The 18,942-nt window shown below is 40.6% G+C and overlaps 1 protein-coding gene across 4 annotated transcripts in view; it reads left to right on the top strand.

The window, feature by feature from the left end:
- Positions 1-18,459, top strand: part of si:ch211-220f16.2 (golgin subfamily B member 1) — a 66,292-nt gene extending 47,833 nt beyond the window's left edge. For 3 of the 4 annotated variants that reach the window (XM_061758529.1, XM_061758540.1, XM_061758549.1), the window contains 8 exons: positions 3,416-3,489; positions 3,701-3,728; positions 10,953-11,099; positions 12,127-12,243; positions 12,571-12,665; positions 14,496-14,588; positions 14,669-14,774; positions 17,015-18,459. In XM_061758529.1, coding sequence (XP_061614513.1) covers positions 3,416-3,489; positions 3,701-3,728; positions 10,953-11,099; positions 12,127-12,243; positions 12,571-12,665; positions 14,496-14,588; positions 14,669-14,774; positions 17,015-17,173 — 819 coding nt within the window. In that variant the 3' untranslated portion in view covers positions 17,174-18,459. Of the gene's footprint in view, positions 1-3,012; positions 3,170-3,415; positions 3,490-3,700; positions 3,729-10,952; positions 11,100-12,126; positions 12,244-12,570; positions 12,666-14,495; positions 14,589-14,668; positions 14,775-17,014 lie in introns of those variants that run through there. The other variant, XM_061758558.1, reaches the window with a different exon arrangement.
- Positions 18,460-18,942: the final 483 nt, after the last annotated feature.

Genomic DNA, 18,942 nt, shown 5'->3' with positions numbered 1-18,942 from the left:
ATGTTTGAATAATTCACTGACTTCCCAAATTGAGGTCCAGAAGACTGAATTTAGTGCTCAACTTGAAAGCAATATTTTGCAGAAAGAAAATAAATCTCTTTGTGAAAGAATTGAAAAGATACACAATGGTCATGAAATGGAGCTGCAAATGAAAGATGATGCCATTAACGAGCTTAAAGACATTATGAATCGGCACACCCAAGAAACCACAAGTCTCAATGAGAAGGTTAGAATTTTAGAAGTTGAGAAGTGTCTTCTGCGAGAAGAGCTTGAAAATGTTCAAAAGACTTCAGACAAAGTGAAAAATGAAAATGAGTACTTGGAAACTGTGAGCCTCAAACATTCTAAAAGAATTGATGAACTTTCTGAATCCATCAGTGTTTTGCAAGCCCAAAACATCCAGCTGTCTTCTCAGCTTGCAACTAGCAAGGAGCTGAATGAAGCAGTTCGGCAAGAAAAAGAGGATGGACATCTTAGATTAGTCCGTGACTTTGAGGAAAAGCACAAGGCTGTGCAGCGAGGCAAGGAGGGGTCCAAAAACATCAATAAAGAACTGCAAGAGCTTCTAAAAGAAAAGCATCAACAAATAAATCAATTGCAACAACACTGCATTAAATACCAAGAGCACATATTGCATTTAGAGAGCTCTTTGAAAACGTCAGAGTTCACTTGTGAAAACTTGAAAAAAGATTTAAATAAATGCTCTGACAAGATCTCTGTTGTTGAAGAGCAAAACACGCAAGTTGAAGCCAATTTGATCACATGCAAGACTCATATCGAGGAGGCAAACCAGAAAATCGGAAAACTTCAGTCAGAAAGAGACCACCTTAAACTAGTTCTAGAAAATGTTAGGTCTGAAGATTCCCTCACAGAGAAAACCAAATTAAAGGAACCTGCACTTGAGAAACAATTAATCTCATTTAAGGAAGTTATGTTGCAGAAACAGATAGATGATCTAAATAATTTTAATGATAATGAGAGTCGGAAAGTTACTCAACTAAAGCAACAAATGGACTCCCAAGAATTGAAGATGAATACTCTAAAGCGAGCGTTTCAGACTAATGAAGCAAAGCTGTCTGCTGTATCATGCACTCCTCAAGGGGCAAAAGCTACAAAACTTTGGAATGATTTGTACCAAAAGGCCTTGCAGGACAAAGATAACCAGCTCGTCGAATATGATTTTGCAACCAAAAGACTACTGGAGGATATACAAATGAGCGATAAAGAAGTAAATGAACTCAAAATAATTAAGTCTAGACTGGAGAAGGCATTAAACGAATATTCAGTTGCTTCTGCTGCTCAACAAAGGCAGCTCTTTGTTCTGAGTGCAAGCAACACGGAACTTGCTGAGACTGTAGAAGTTCTGACTCTGCAGGTAAATGAACTCATTGCTCATATTAAAAGAGTTGAACAAGATAGAAATACTCTGGAAATACAAATTGTTGACAAAGACAAAGAGATTTCCCATTTGCATCTTCATTCCAACCTGACAGATAAGATAAATGCTGACTTGGACTCTGAGTTACTTCTTTTGCGGTCTGAAAATGACAAGGTGCAGGCTGAATGTGAGAACCAAAAGGGAATTTCCCTTCAATTGAAAACCCTTCTTAAAAGCAAAGATGCCGAGATTTCCTCTCTTTTGTCCTGTAGGGACAGCCAAATTTCAGGGTATCTTGAGCAACTTCAGGCTAATTGTCACTCCCAAGAAGCTGTCTATGAGGACAGGTTAACATCTTTACAATACCAAAGGGAGAAGGCTGATAAAGTGCTCAGAGAGCTTGAGGCCAAGGTCAGAAGTCTGCAAATTAGCTTGGACAAATCAGTCCAGGAAAAAGAGCAGTTGGCAGCTAAATTGGAAGTTGTCAGGAAGTCATTGGTGTCTTTAAAGAGTGAAAAAGAGCGACTGATGTCAGAATACAAAATACCCGAGGCAAAGAGTCATTTAGGCCTTAAAAGTAAAGAGGACTCTCCTGATAACGAGGGTGGTCCGAACAGAGGCCTTAAACATGAAATTAGGAGATTATTAAATCAGATGGATGACCTAAATTCAGAGAACGCTATGCTCAGGGCCCAACTTGTTCGTTACAGAGAGGATTTAAATCACGTTTTATCCCTAAAAGACAATCAGTTGAAAGTTTTGCTAAAAAAGCAGGAGGATGTTATAAAAAACCTTGAAAACCAAAAGACTGCAGCTCAAAAACAGCACACAGAGGCTCTGTCAGAGCTCCAAAAAGAAATGGAGGGTAGCTGTACTCTGAAGGCAGATATTGCTAAACTTACAGGACAGGTGACCAAATTACAAAGTGATATAGTGAGTCAGAAGGCCACAAATGAGGGCATAGTAATTGCTGATCTGCAACAAACTGTGGTGGCTAAAGTAGCTGAATGTATGGATCTTCAGCAAAAACTTATTTCTCGGAAAACCCAAATGGATGACTTAAAGAAACAAATGGAGCTGCTTGAAAATGAAACCGACAAAAAACTAGCTAATGCAGATGATAAATACAATACTGAACTGGATGGCTTTGAACGTGAGGTGGCGCTAATGAGGACTGAGCGAGAGAATGCTGAGCAAAGGGTGACAGAATTTGCAAAGGACCTACTGGAAATGGAGCAACAGTTGTTGGAGGCCCAAGGGCAAAATAAAGCCATAAAGACTCAAAATGAGTCCCTTTGTAAATCCATGGCGGCCTTGCAGAATGACCGTGACCAGCTCATTGAAGACTTCAAGGTGTTGCGAAACAGGTATGATGAAGAACTCAAAGAGACTCTGGCAGCTCTAAACAAAGTTGAGCGCAGTTTCCAGGATGCTACATCTGACGTGGCCATGTTTACCAAAGAACGGGAGATTCTTGTTCATGAATTAAGAGCTTTGCAGAGCAAAGATACTCAAGCAGAGCTGAACAAGTTGTTGGGTGAGCTAACAAAAGCTTTGTCAGAAAAGGAAAAACAACTAAAACTTGTTTTCCTGGAAAAACACACCTTTAGCAGGCAGCTCTGTGCATTCTCCAGATCCATGGCCAGCCTCCAAAATGATCGTGACAGGCTGGTTGATGAGTTGGCAGGGGCCACAAAAGTGGTTGAGTCCACGCAAGGGTCAGGCCTAAACACTATCAGGACCATGAGTGAGAAAAAGTCAAAAAGAAGTGCTTTCCGGATTGAAAAACATGGGACGGTAAGTAGTCTTCAGCAATGGTTTGATTTTTGCTGTTGCTTGCACTTATGTCTCTATAGTGTTTCCTTTTGCATTCAGCATGCAGGGTCGAGTCAGATTTTCATTTTTTTAAACATACTATTGCAACCTTGTGCATGGTGTTACCGTGTGATACACATCAGCTGCCGCATTCAGTGTACGGTAGGATTTCAAGTTGCATTTGGTCAACAAGCTGTTATTCTACTATTGCTTGTCTTGCAGATTAATGAGCTGCAGCCTAGACTGACACCTGAGAAAGAAGCCAGCAGTTTGCCGAAAGAAACAACTATTCAAAGGTAAAAGTAACTCTACATGTGATGGATGTTTGAATGCTTACATGTCCGTCAAAACCAAAGCTGTCTAGTCTATTTATTAATCCTGCATTGTTTACCAGCATATGTTTACAAGTCTGCAGCATATTGCACACACACAATATTAATTATATTTTGACACTTCTGTAGCAAAGAGGAAGAAATTACAGCACTTAACATTCTTTACTGCTTGCAGGTCTGAAAGAGACACACAACCAGTCAAGGTAAGTTTGTGTACTTGCATGAACTCACTCTGTGGCATGTCGTCTCAGTGTATTATTACTGTACGATGAAACCACTAATGTCGAAGATAATTCTTTCTTTGGAAGGCCGGTAAATTAGAAAAGTTTTTCCCGAGGGGAATGAGTGAAATTGAATTACAGTAATTCCCCACTAACCGCGGAGGCTTGGGACCGGGCCCTGCCGTGAATAGTTTGTCATTTCAAACTTTCTTGAATGTCTCATTACCCAATAAAATAAATGGCCATTCAAAGTGCACATACACAGTAGGTACGGAAAGTTTTCAGACCCCTTTAAATTTTTCACTCTTATATTGCAGCCATTTGCTAAAATCATTTAAGTTAATTTGGTTTGTACACACAGCACCCCATATTGACAGGAAAAAAAACGGAATTGTTGAAATTTTTGCAGATTTATTCAAAAAAACTGAAATCACACAGCCATTTCACACTCGGTATTCAGACCCTTTGCTCAGTATTTAGTAGAAGCACCCTTTTGAGCTAATACAGCCATGAGTCTTTTAGGGAATGATGCAACAGGTTTTTCACACCTGGATTTGGGGAACCTCTGCCATTCCTCCTTCCAGATCCTCTCCAGTTCTGTCAGGTTGGATGTTGAACATTGGTGGACAGCCATTTTCAGGTCTCTCCAGAGATGCACAATTGGGTTTAAGTCAGGGCTCTGGCTGGGCCATTCAACAACAGTCACGGAGTTGTTCTGAAGCCACTCTGTTATTTTAGCTGTGTGCTTCGGGTCATTGTCTTGTTGGAAGGTGAGGTCCTGAGCACTCTGGAGAAGGTTCATCTTTCAATCTTTCCTTCGATTGCAACCAGGCGTCCTGTCCCTGCAGCTGAAAAACACTCCCACAGCATGATGCGGCCACCACCATGCTTCACTGTTGGGACTTTTTGGTTTTTCTCCACACACACCACTTAGAATTAAGGCCAAAAAGTTCTCTATTGGTCTCATCAGACCAGAGAATCTTATTTCTCACCATCTTGGAGTCCTTTGTTGTTCTTTTTTGTTTTTTTAGCAAACTCCATGCAGGCCTTCATATGTCTTTTTGTGTTTTCACACCTGGATTTGGGGATCCTCTGCCATTCCTCCTTGGAGACCCTCTCCAGTTCTGTGAGGTTGGATGGTGAACGTTGGTGGACAGCCATTTTCAGGTCTCTCCAGAGATACTCAATTGGGTTTAAGTCAGGGCTATGCAGTGATGGTTGACTTTCTAGAACTTTGTCCCATCTCCCGACAGCATCTCTGGAGCTCAGGCACAGTGATCTTTGGGTTCTTCTTTACCTCTCTCACCAAGGCTCTTCTCCCCCGATTGCGCAGTCTGGCCAGCTCTAGGAAGGGTTTTGGTCATCCCAAACGTCTTTCATTTAATGATTATGGAGGCCACTGTGCTCTTAGGAACCTTTTTTTTTTGTAACCTTGGCCAGATTTGTGCCTTGCAACAATTCTGTCTCTGAGCTCTTTAGGCAGTTCCTTTGACCTCATGATTTTCATTTGCTCTGACATGCACTGTGAGCTGTAAGGTCTTATATATAGACAGGCATGTGGCTTTCCTATTCAAGTCCAATCAGTATAATCAAACACAGCTGGACTCCAATGAAGGTGTAGAACCATCTCAAGGATGATCAGAAGAAATGGACAGCACCCGAGTTAAATATGAGTGTCACAGCAAAGGGTCTGAATACTTATGGCTGTGTGATATTTCAGTTTTTCTTTTTTAGTAAACCTGCAAAAAAATCAACAATTCCCTTTTTTTCTGTCAATATGGGGTGCTGTGTGTACATTAAGGAGGGGAAAAAACTGAAAAAGGATTTTAGCAAATGGCTGCAATATAACAGAGTGAAAAATTTAAGGGTGTCTGAATACTTTCCGTACCCACTGTACGTACATGCAGCGACGTCTCTCTCTATCTTCATCCGCCTTCGAGGCTAAATTTGGCTCTGCCCACTACATACAAAGCTTGTCTTTCACTCAGTACAGCGCCGTGAAAAAGTATTGCCCCCTTCTCAAATTCTTATTTTTGCAAAGTTTCCCCACTTTAATTTTTAAGATCGAACAAATGTAAATATCAACTATAACCCAAGTGAACTTAAAATGCTGTTTTTAAATGGTGATTTCATTTATTAAGGAAACAAACTTTTCAATTACCTGGCCCTGTGTGAAAAAGTTATTATCATGAATTACATTATTTGTGGCTAATGATGTTTGGCTAATTTTCACTGATCACACCCAAGCCTGATTATCTTCAGACCAGTTCAATCAAGAAATTACTTAAACAGAATCTGTCCTAACAAAATCAAGTTGGACAAAAGATCTAAAAACGCTGCAATATAATGACACGATCCAAAGAAATTCCAGAAGTCAAGAAATAAAGTAATTACATATATCAGTCTGGAAAGGGTTAGGACTCCAGTGAACCATAGGGAGAGCCATGATCATCACGTGGAGAAAACACGGAACAGTGGTAAACCTTCCCAGGAGTGGCCATTCTGCAAAGATTACCCCAAGAGACCAGCAATGACTCATCCAGGTGGCCACAAAGGAACTCAGCACAATTTCTAAACAACTGCATGCCTCCCTTGCCTCAGTTAAGGTCAGTGTTCATGACACAACAATAACGAAGAGACTGGGCAAAAATGGCATCCATGACAGAGTTCCAAGGCAAAAATCACTGCTGACCAAAAAGAACGTGAAGGCTCATCTTACTTTTGCAAAACAACATCTGAATGAGACTTTTGGGAGAATATTATATGGACTGACGAGAGGAAAGTTGAGCTTTTTGGAAGTTGTGTGTCTTGTTACGTCTGGCATAAATGTAGTACAGCATTTCAGAAAAAGAACATCATCCCAACAGTCAAACATGGTTGTGGTAGTGTGATGGTCTTGGGCTGCGTTGTTCCTTCAGGACCTGGACAACATGCTGTGATTGATGGAACAATGAATTCTGCTCTTTAACAGAAAATCCTGAAGGAGAGCCATGAGTTTGTGACCTCAAGCTGAAGCGCACTTGGGTTCTGCAGCAAGATAGCTATCCACTACACACCAGCAAGTCAACTTCTGAATAGCTTAATAAAAAAACAAAATGGTTTTGGATTGCCCTTGTCCAAGTCCAGACTTGAATCTGATTGAAATGCAGTGAGTGGCATGACCCTAAAAAGGCCGTTCAAGCTTGAAAGCCCTCCATTTTTTGAAGAATGAGTGGGCCAAAATATCTCCACATAGATCTGAAAGACTCATTGCCAGTTATAGAAAATGCTTGATTTCAGTTGTTGCTGCTGATGATGGCCCAACCAGTTATTAGGTTTAGGAAGCCTTTACTTTTTCACACATGGTCAGGTAACTTTGAATAGTTTTAATTCATTTAACCATTCAAAAATAGCATTTTAAGTTCACTTGGGTAATATTTGTCTATTTACATTTGTTTGATTAAAATGGGGAAACTGCAAAAATATAAGAATTTGAGAAGGTGGCCAATGCTTTTTTTTTTACATGTTCCAATGTGTTGTATTTATTTTAATTCTTTCCAGTTTACTGGATTCCTTCAAAAGTGGTTGTATAACCAGATATTTTGAATGGTGTTTCTTTGGCCACTGGATATTTGATTTGATTTTTATCTTCAATCGATTTAATTGAGTGGTCTATATAAAATATGTGATCAATGCAAACTAAAACTAGCAGACATTCCAACAGCTTCTTCCCTCTTGCCATCAACTTCTTAATCACCTAACCTGCAATTCCATTACAACATGCTGGCAATTTTTGGACTTGAGTTTGTTGTCACATTTCTGTGGGGCCAATTATATATTACTCGTCCACTCACTGTCGCTTGAAGTCTCGGCGCCCTTTGCACAATGGTCATTGCACCGGACTATTGCAATATTAGTCTTTCAAACTGCTCTAAGTGCTAGAGGACTCTGCATCTTTTTGCACAATTGTCCCAAAAAAATGTTTACCGGCATTACCAGATAACTAGCAGCCCTTTATTGCTCAGTAACTGTTTTTTGTCAATGTCTTTATGTCTCAAAAGTGTTCTCTGTCAATTGACGGTCTGTTGTCATACTAGAGTGACTCCAACTACCGGAGACAAATTCCTTGTGTGTTTTTTGGACATACTTGGAAAATAAAGATGATTCTGATTTACTGAATATGTGGAGAAATTCTCAAAAAATGGCCATTTTATGTAATTTTCTGGAAAAATATACCAAGATATATATTATCAGGAAATAAAATTACCTACTGTTTATCAGGATATAAAATGTCCATATCGCACAACTCTAGTTCCTTGGCACTGTCCCAAGTCCCGTTACACGCATAAAGATAATCGGGCATTTTTTGTCCCGATTTTGCACTTTCCTGAACAAAGACAACAAATGGCAGACTGTCTGATTTTTATTTATATATAGATATAGATATATATATTGAAAGATGATTCTGTGGTCTGAAGTGTGTTATGAGGGAATTTGTCCCGATAATAGGGTCCGAAACAGATCGTGGCCGATAATCTTAAATATTAAACATGCTCCACTCTTGTCTGTCTGATTAAACAGGTGAGCTAGCTAGCTTGCGTCATTATTCGCCAATTATTTTGTCTAATAACGCATACAAAACGGCGGCCAGCTCTGCGGTTATGCACCATGATTAGCCAGGCTAGCAAGTTAGCGCCACTAATTATCGCATCACTAAGTAATCATTGGCTGCATGGCGGCTTTGTCACTGGCACAAGATGTCAGTGAAATGTCCCTGGAGTAAACGAGACTGTCACGCACAGCAGTGGAAATGCAGAGCTGCCCGCGAGACGAACTCTCAGTCACTGATCATCGCTTCACTAAGTCACTAATCATCGCCTCCATGGCGCCTTTGTTGTCAGATTATGTACAATAATGCGCTGACAACTGTGTGCTAATGAGAATTTTTTTAATGATCAAAGTTGGATTTGGAGTACATACAATCCCCTCGAAAGGTATTGGAACGGCAAGGTAAAGTCATTTGTTTTTTGTTGTATACTGAAGACATTTGGGTTTCAGATCAAAAGATGAATTTGAGACAAAAGTTCAGAATTTTAGCTTTTATGTCATGGTATTTACATCTAGATGTGTTAAACAGCTCAAGACAGAGCACCTTTTGTTTGAAGCTCTGTTTGGTCAATGTTTTCTGTAAATGTTCACAAGGGTTTCACACACTCTTGCTGGCATTTTGGGCCATTCTTCCATGCAGCTCTCCTCCAGAGCAGTGGTGTTTTGGGGCTGTTGCTGGGCAACACAGACTTTCAACTCCCTCTAAACATTTTCTATGGGGTTGAGATCTGGAGACTGGCTAGGCCACTCCAGGACCTTGAAATACTTCTTATGAAGCCAATCCTTCGTTGCCCAGTGTGTTTGGGATCATTGTCATGCGTATCAGAGTATCAGATCGAGTATCAGATCAAGTGATGAGGCTGAAACTTGAAATTGAGGGCGTTATGTATAATGTGATTAGTGGCTATGCCCCACAGGTAGGATGTGACCGAGAGGTGAAAGAGAAATGAAAGGTGGAGGAGGTGAAAGGAGAGAAGGAGACCTGGTGGTGGAACCTCACAGTACAGGAAATCATACAAGGAAAAAGGCTAGCTAAGAAGAAGTATGACACTGAGAGGACCAAGGAGAGGCGAAAGGAATACATTGAGATGCGACACAGGGCAAAGGCCAAAAGAGGCATATGATGACATATATGGCAGGTTGGACACTAAAGAAGGAGAAAAGGATCTATAAAGGTATCTATAGATATATATTATCAGGAAATAAAATTACCTACCGTTTAGGCTAGCCAGACAGTGGGATAGAGATGGGAAGGATGTGCAGCAGGTTAGGGTGATTAAGGATAGAGATGGAAATATGTTGACTGGTGCCAGCAGTGTGCTAGCTAGATGGAAAGAATACTTCGAGAAGTTGATGAATGAGGAAAACGAGAGAGAAGGGAGAGTAGATGAGGCAAGTGTGGTGGACCAGGAAGTGGCAATGATTAGTAAGGGGGAAGTTAGAAAGGCATTAAAGAGGATGAAAAATGGAAAGGCAGTTGGTCCTGATGACATTTCTGTGGAGCTATGGAAGCATCTAGGAGAGGTGGCTGTGGAGTTTCTGACCAGCTTGTTCAATAGAATGCCTGAGGAATGGAGGAAAAGTGTGCTGGTGCCCATTTTTAAGAACAATGGTGATGTGCAGAGCTGTGGGAACTATAGAGGAATAAAGTTGATGAGCAGGTGGTGGAACAGTTAGAATGATGGAGGCATGCACTGGAAAGCAGAGGAATGAATATTAGCCAAAGTAAAACAGAATATATGTGCATGAATGAGAGGGGTGGTGGGGGGAGACTGAGGCTAGAAGGAGAAGAGATAGCAAGGGTGGAGGACTTTAGATACTTGGGGTCAACCGTCCAGAGCAATCGTGAGTGTGGTCAGGAAGTGAAGAAACGGGTCCAAGCAGGTTCAAATGGGTGGGGGAAGGTGTCAGGTGTGTTATGTGACAGAAGAGTCTCTGCTAGGATGAAGAGCAAAGTTTATAAAACAGTGGTGAGGCCAGCCATCATGTACGGATTCGAGACGGTGGCACTGAAGAGACAACAGGAAACAGAGTTGGAGGTGGCGGAAATGAAGATGTTGAGGTTCGCTCTCGGAGTGACCAGGTTGGATAAAATTAGAAATGAGCTCATCAGAGGGACAGCCAAGGTTCGATGTTTTCTCCTCACTAGGATCGCGGGCTGCCGGAGCCTATCCCAGCTATCTTCGGGCGGGAGGCGGGGTACACCCTGAACCGGTCACCAGCCAATCGCAGGGAACATATAAACAAACAATCATTCGCTCTCACAATCATACCTACGGGCAATTCAGAGTTCCCAATTAACCTACCCCGCATGTTTTTGGGATGTGGGAGGAAACCGGAGTGCTCGGAGAAAACCCACCCAGGCACGGGGAGAACATGCAAACTCCACACAACCGGGGCCGGTATCCGAACCCCAGAACTGTGAGGCAGATGTGCTAACCAGTCGTCCACCGTGCCGGATATATATATATTCTGAATTGTACCAGTCTAGGAGCATTTGAATTTAGAGGTTTTTCTGTTATAATTTAGCAGGCTTCATCATTATCTGTGAAATGATTGCTTTTTACTAAAGATTCCATAGTTAACCATTTATTACTCTTTGTATTTATGCATAACTAGGTAACAGTGAATCTGTTAGGCCAGAGTGAAATGGAGGAGGCGGTGAGTCGACTGGAGGCGGAGAGGATCCAGCTTCACAGAGATCTGCAGCAATGCTTATATGACCTCCAGCAACGAGACCAGTACCTTCAGCAACTCAACTCAAAGGTATGAAACCGCTGAATAATGCATCAGTATCACTGCTTGCTTTTTCTTCTTCTGGAAGTGGCGTGTTGTAAATTCCTCTTTTTTTTTAGAATAATTAAGGAAGCAATCTTGTCTCTGGGTTATTTAATACAAAGAGCTATTTACATGATGTAAACAAAAAGAAACAGAGGGAGAGGTGAAAGAGAAGGGGAGATGGCTGGCTGTCCTCATGCTCTTTGCAAGGCCCCACGCTTTCTCCGAAGCCGAAACCCAAAAAGACAGATTATAAGGAGCCTCCTTCAGTCAGATTCAGTAAATGTCCATAATCAGAAGATTCCCACCAGCTACCTAGCCAGCTGTCATATCTGGCTTGGGAATGTCCATGGATAAGACAAAATGGCTTGCTGCTTTTAGCAAGGCTAGACATCTCAGAGAAGTTACACCCGAGTTATGGAACGATACACAAAATAATGCATTAAACCTCCATCCATCCATCCATTTTCTGAGCCGCTTCTCCTCACTAGGGTCGTCAATTAACCTACCATGCGTGGTTTTTTTTGGGATGTGGGAGGAAACCGGAGTGCCCGGAGAAAACCCACGCAGGCACGGGGAGAACATGCGGGGATGGAACCCCGGTCCTCAGAACTGTGAGGCAGACGCTCTAACCAGTCGGCCGCCGTGCCGCCTGCATTAAACCTATAGTATTTTAATTAATAATTCACACTTTAAACAGACCTGTCACGAATGAGAAATGCATCTATTAGTGCTGGAATAGGGCCACAGCTATCGAATATTTTTGTAATTGAATATCCTACTAAGACTTCTATCAAATAATCGAGCTTCTTTGCTTGTTTATCCTTGAGAAAGATGTACATACACACAAAAAGCCAAAGAAAAAGAAAAAAGTTCATTGCAAAACACTGACATACTATAGATTTTAATCCACATTGTTTTGTCTTCTGAATAATTACAGCACTGAACGAGTTGACTAATGTGAAATAGTGAAATGTGAGAAAAAGCGGCAAATCCTTCATGTTCTTGTCCACAGCTACAGCAGGCGATGGTGGAAAAAAGTGCTGTCACAGCCCAGCTGAGTGCCGTGTCCCAAAATCTGAGGGACACCCAAAATCGATGCCACTGGCTGGAAACCCAAGGCCAGGCACAGGTAAAAGTTACTAAGATGGCCATAAAAATTCTGTTAATTTAGGTTTTGTATGGTGCCAAATTTTCTTCCATTTTCACTTTTTTTTTTTCAGATGTAATGGCCCAATCTCCTCTGTCTCCAATAGTGTATTTTCAGTTCGCTTTTCCACAATTGGTTTTACATTAAGTGAGAGTGATTACAGTTGATTGCATTGTTGCTTTTAGATTACGCTCTTTACGGTCTCTAATGGGATGTTTGTACATGTTGTGTTTCTTTTAATTTGTTTTAGTAAGATTGTTTTGAATCTTAAAAATATTAATTGTGGTATTGTGTTTGCCTTCCTTTTAGGGGGCAGCAATTGCAGAGGTGGCTCCCGGAGCACCTCAGGAGAGAAACAACACAGTCCTTGCTCAAACAATTGAAGTCGGCCAGCTCCAAGAAAGGTGAGATCGCTCTGACTGGAGTCGTAATGACTAGACTTTACACCGATCTGATTCGATAATTAACATTTTATGCCGATCCGCTTTGTCATAATTTGCAGATTGATCGGCTCCGCAAAAGACATTTACTCTGCATCACCATGGTGTACAGTATATGTAAATATCAGAAAAATATAACCCAAGTGAAGTTAAAATGCTGTGTTTAAATTGGGTTTTCATTTAAGGAAAATATACTATCAAAAGTTACCTGGTTCTGTGTGAAAAAGTAATGGCCCACTAAACCTAATAACTAGTTGGGCCATCTTCAGCAGTAACAACTGAAATCAAGCATTTTCTAGAACTGACAATGAGTTTTTCACATCTCCGGGGAGATATTTTGACCCACTCTTCCTTGCAGAATTTTTTTAATTCAGCAAAAATGGTGGTTTTTCAAGCATAAATAGTGTTTTTAAGGTCATGCCACTGCATTTCAATCGGATTCAAGTCTGGACTTTGACGAGGCCACTCCAAAATCTTCAATTTGTTTTTTTAAGCCATTCAGAAGTTGAGTTGCTGGTGTCTTTTGGATCATCATCTTGCTGCAGGACCCAACTGCGCTTCAGCTTGAGGTCACAAACTGATGGCTGAGCATTTTCCTTCACGATTTTCCGTTAAAGAGCAGAATTCATGGTTCCATCAATGCCAGCATGTTGTCCAGGTCCTGAAGGATAAAGACTATCACACTATCACTACCATGTTTTACTATGATGTTCTTTTTCTGAAATGCTGTGCTACACTGACGCCAGATAACGAGACGTACTTTCCAAAAAGCTCAACTTTCAGCTCATCAGTCCATATAATATTCTCCCAAAAGCCTTGGTCATCATTCAGATGTTTTTTGAAAATATAAGACGAGCCTTTAGGTTCTTTTTGGTTGGTGGTGGGTTTCGCCTTTGAACTCTCCCATGGATGCCACTTCTGTCTAGTGTCTTCCTTATTTTTGTGTCATGAACGCTGATTTTAACTGAGGCAAGGGAGGCCTGCAGTTCTTTACAAGTTTACCGGAGTTTCTTTGTGTCCTTCTGGATGAGTCATTGCTGTTTTCTTGGGGTAATCTTCGTAGGCTGGCCACTCCTTGGAAGGTTCACCACTGTTCCATGTTTTCTCCATGTGATTATAATGGCTTTCCCTATGGATCGCTGGAATCCTAACGATTTAGAAATGGGTTCCATAACCCTTTCCAGACTGATAGCTGTCAATTACTTTATTTCTCGACTGTTCTGGAATTTCTTTGGGTCGTGTCATTTTGTTGCAGCTTGTACAGATTTTTTGTCCGACTTAATTTTGTCGGGACAGATTTCAGTTTCAGTGATTTCTTAATTGAGGAGATCTGGAGGTAATCAGGCTTGGGTGTGATCAGTGAAAATTAACCAAAAATTATGATTAGCCACATTGAATCCATGATTTGAACAAGTGGGGTAATTACTTTTTCCACACAGGGCCAGGTAACTTTGAATAGTCTTTTTTTTTTTTTCCTTAATAAATGAAATCGCCATTTAAAAACAGCATTTTAAGTTCACTTGGGTTATATTTGTCTATTTAAATTTGTTTGATCTTAAACATTTAAGTGGGGAAAAATGTAAGAATTTGAGAAGGGGGCCAATACTTTTTCACGGCACTGTATTATTCCAAAAACAATAGACTGCTTGTCCTACAGTATCTGCAGTTGAGTAAATAAACGCTCCACACCTACGATTTATGGATGCACAGGTACTGCTCCGTATTACTTCTTGTAGCACTGTGCCACAAGGGTTGTTGACCTTGGCTGTATTGCTTTGCTCTATCTACATTTAGACTACTTGAGGTAGAGCGGAGTCTGGCAGATGAACGGTGCAGACGGGAGACTGCTGAAGAGGCTTTGCATCTTGCTGAGGCCAGCACAAAGAGGTGGAACACAAAAACATCCTTTGTCAACAGTCACATACTCAGTGAAGATGTGCTCAAATGTTAATGTTGTTGTGTTCAAGTCTGTCTCGAGATATTCGGAGAGACTTTAGCAGTATCGAGATGGAAGCAGATGACGATTGGGAAGCTGTGAGCCTCAACCCAAACCAGCCTCTGATAACGCGGAAGGTAAAACACAGCTATTAGATTGAGGTTACAGCAGGGTGGGCCACATGAGGCTGAACTCACATATTAAATTTGTATCTAGAAGAAGGTGTGCATGGGTGTGGGTGGTCCTTATCTACATTCTCTGGATCTTTGTGTGCTGACATTTTTAGAAACTAGAACTGCTGTATTGCTGTAAAGCTATACTGTTGCTCCCTTGACTACCAATTCACCCTCTCTTCATAGGACTGATACGGAAAATCACTGTGATTAATTTACTACCCCCTAAATGTTCTTCAAATCGATGTCATTTTATTTGTTGTTGTCAACTCACTCTGCGCTCAACTGTTTTCCTTCAGCCTCCAAATACAACCCCAATTCCAATAAAGTTGGGACGTTTTGTGTTAAACATTAATAAAAACAGAATACAATGATTTGCAATTTAATGTTAAAACTGATGAACTTTATTGTTTTTAGCAAATCATCATTAACTTGGAATTTTATGTATGCTTGATGTACAGCTTCAGCTGTTCAACAGTCCTGTCTGTCGTATTTTACGCTTCATAATGCGCCACACATTTCAATGGGAGACAGGACTGGACTGCAGGAAGGCCAGTCTGTACCCGCACTCTTTTCCTACGAAGCCACGCTGTTGTAACACGTGCAGAATGTGGTTTGGCATTGTCTTGCTGAAATAAGCAGGGGCGTCCATGAAAAAGACGTTGCTTGGATGGCGGCATATGTTTCTCCAAAACCTATATGTACCTTTCAGCATTAATGGTGCCTTCCCAGATGTGTAAGTTACCGATGACATCACGGGCATTCAATGTTGCTTTTCAGCCTTGCCGCTTACATGCAGTGATTTCTCCAGATTCTCTGAACCTTTTGATGATATTATGGACCATAGATGATGAAATCCCTAAATTCCTTGCAAGTGTACGTTGAGGAACATTGTCCTTAAACTGTTGGACTATTTTCTCACGCACTTGTTCACAAAGAGGTGAACCTCGCCCCATCTTTGCTTGTGAATGACTGAGCAATTCAGGGAAGCTCCTTTTATACCCAATCATGGCACCCACCTGTTCCCGATTAGCCTGTTCACCTGTGGGATGTTCCAAACAGGTGTTTGATGAGCATTCCTCAACTTTCTCAGTCTTTTTTGCCACCTGTCCCAGCTTTTTTGGAACGTGTTGCGGCCATAAAATTCTAAGTTAATGATTATTTGCTAAAAACAATAAAGTTTATCAGTTTGAACATTAAATATCTCGTCTTTGTAGTGTATTCAATTAAATATAGGTTGAACATGATTCGCAAATCATTGTATTCTGTTTTTATTTATGTTTAACACAACGTCACAACTTCATTGGAATTGGGGTTGTACAAGCTTCAGACACCTTCACTGCCACTCAGACATTCGAAAATCACGTAACACAACTGTGGGGTCGCTACTTGCTTAAGTAGCTTCAGTAATTAAAAAAAATCACAGGTCGGAATGGTTTACAATAATGTATTGCATTAACCCTGCTACAGACCATGTTACCTGGATTCTTTCTAGAGTTACCCGTATATAAATTCAGTCTGTCTAAGACGCAGTAAAGGTGTCTGAGTGAGTGTGATTGGCTGAGTGTCAAGTCGGTGGGGCAACTGGAAGGAGGAAGAGGAGTATGCGAGTGTGTGCGGGATGAGGGCTTGGGTGAAACAAACTGGATGCTTTGTTTTTTGGGTGCAGTTATGGCCGTTAGTCTCCATTCATTTTCACAATTAAGCTTGTTGATCCACCATCACTTGTCCTCATTTCATCGTCTGAGCAGACACTACCGTATATTTCTGTCTTTTCACTTTTACAGGAGCATGTTCGGTAAATGCTCTGAAGCCATTTTGAGGATTTTGGTTAGCCTTTACTGGGCGCCCTTTAAGATGCGTGTCGATAACCCTTGTTATAGTTGAGGATAGACTTGCATATTTAGCAACGGGTCTCATTAGTTTAATATTTCCACATTCTTGAACTAGTTTGCCGCACCGACAAACCACCTGTTGACATTTAAATATGCCAGATTATAGCCGTTGTGTAGTTTCCATCTGTTCAATCCCGTTCATCTAGACTCATACTTGTTTCCTAGCCCAAACACTGCCAGCGTTTTCAGTTTCCCTCAGCTTTCTTTGTCACAATCTTTTTTATTTTTTTTATCACTTACTATGAATCGATGTAATTACTGCACTAGTCAGATTTCTGTGTCTGAGTTGGGTACCCCTTGTGCTCCCAGGTGAAAGGTGGGATGGTGGCATGCAGACGTTGGTTCAGAGGAAGAAGTCTGTACTTTTCCCGGCTGCTGACGGGCCGCACACGCTCTCGTTACTTCTTTCTGGCCTACTTGGTCACAATTCATGTGCTTGTCCTAATGTGCCTTATTGGTGCCCTCTAAAAGGGAATTTGACAAGTTGGACGTTGGTCCAAAGGTTCAAATAAACGGCTGAGTAGCTTGTTATGTATTTGTATATTCCACACACACACACACACACACACACACATATATATATATATATATATATATATATATATATATATATATATATATATATATATATATATATATACGCTACACAATTCTACATGCTTTATAAAACAGGTGCAGTTAGGTGACTAAAATGTACGTCCTTGGAGAGTCAATTGTCTTTTGTGTTGCCTGGTTTGGTAATACAGTAGTTGAACAAATTGTAAATCACTGTTAATATGATATGCCACACAACGCCTTAAAAGAGTGATACAGTCACTATAGCCACATCCAAATTAAAATGGGGGAAAGGCGAGAGGGGCCTTGGATGTAAGTAACCCTTTACAAAATCCCATTAACAACAAGAAATCTCTTAACTTCCATCCATCCATTTTCTGTACCGCTTATCCTCACTTCTCATCTCTATTTCCCTGGCAGCAACAATATATTCACTCTTCTTGTGGCTGTTTGATTAATATCCCTATTACAAATTGGTATATTTTTTCCTGCTTGTCTAATACATTGCACACAATCCTTATGCTGAGGAAAACTATGCACTGTAACTGCACCTGGGTTTATTTTCTCAACGACAGAAGCACTGCAGTGAATCCAAAAGGATGGTCTCATGTTCCTAAAGATTACTGGAGTATGGCTTTTGAGAATTATTTCTATTCTCTCTGGTGTCATATTGAAGAGCAATGCAAAAACGATGTTTTGAGTATTTATTTTTTGTTCTGTTTATGGACGCCTCTGATACTGTATATTATTCTGTCCAAACTCTACTGACTTGTTTTTTATGTATATATGCCTTTTCTGTCATCTCAGCCTGGTCTTCCATGACACTTTTCTCAAGTGTGAAGGTTTAGATGAAACAATGTTGAGTTACAATAAGTTTGTATTTTTCTTTGAGCAAAAATAATTACAGTGCTGATTTTTTTTTTTTTTTTTTTTTTTTTTTTGTGTGTACAATTGCACCTACCTACACTGTTAATGTCACACTGGCATCATGCTATGTATAGAAAGATGTAATGGGCAAACAAAACTTATTTATGAAAGATTAGACTACTGAAAAAATGTGCACATACTTCCTCTGTTTTCAAGAGTTTGAGATGCTGTTGGGCTTGAAGACAGGCTCCACCTGGTGCAATACTGTGTTTCTTAATTAACGGTTTTCAGATCATCATATCTAATGATATGAATAAAGCCAGTTAATTTTCTCGATTCTCTTCTTATTGTTTCAAATGGTGTAATTTTGACAAAGCCTTATGTTAAAAAGGCGACCCTCATCCTTGAAAAAAACAATGTGCTGCAGAAGCAGAACATCTCACATACTGTAGGTTTTTCTCAAAGCTACAGTTTGCTCTCCAGAGTAAAACCATTTAAATCCTTCAACACTTGGACCCATGGACAGTTTATTTTTTAAATTAACACGCAGGTTTAATTGTAGAATATTAGTATTATGAATAATACATTTTATGCTTTATTCTTTGCTTAATCTAACTGAATACAAAATGCCACTTGAGCCTGCTGATTTGGTGACAGGTGCGGACATTCTAGAAGACCAACACCACCGCAAAAGCTGAAAGTTGGAGGCGAGACGCCAGTAAGTCTGTTAAGTCGCTCGCATGATTGGTAAAGGCCTCATTCGGCCTGACAACACCCGGATGTCAACTGGCAGTCTCTCACTTATAGCAACCAGC

This window comes from Phyllopteryx taeniolatus, chromosome 2 (assembly GCF_024500385.1).
Source record: "Phyllopteryx taeniolatus isolate TA_2022b chromosome 2, UOR_Ptae_1.2, whole genome shotgun sequence".
Taxonomy (NCBI): Eukaryota; Metazoa; Chordata; class Actinopteri; order Syngnathiformes; family Syngnathidae; genus Phyllopteryx; species Phyllopteryx taeniolatus.
The sequence above is the reverse complement of the archived record's forward strand: the minus strand, read 5'-3'. Positions and strand labels throughout refer to the sequence as shown.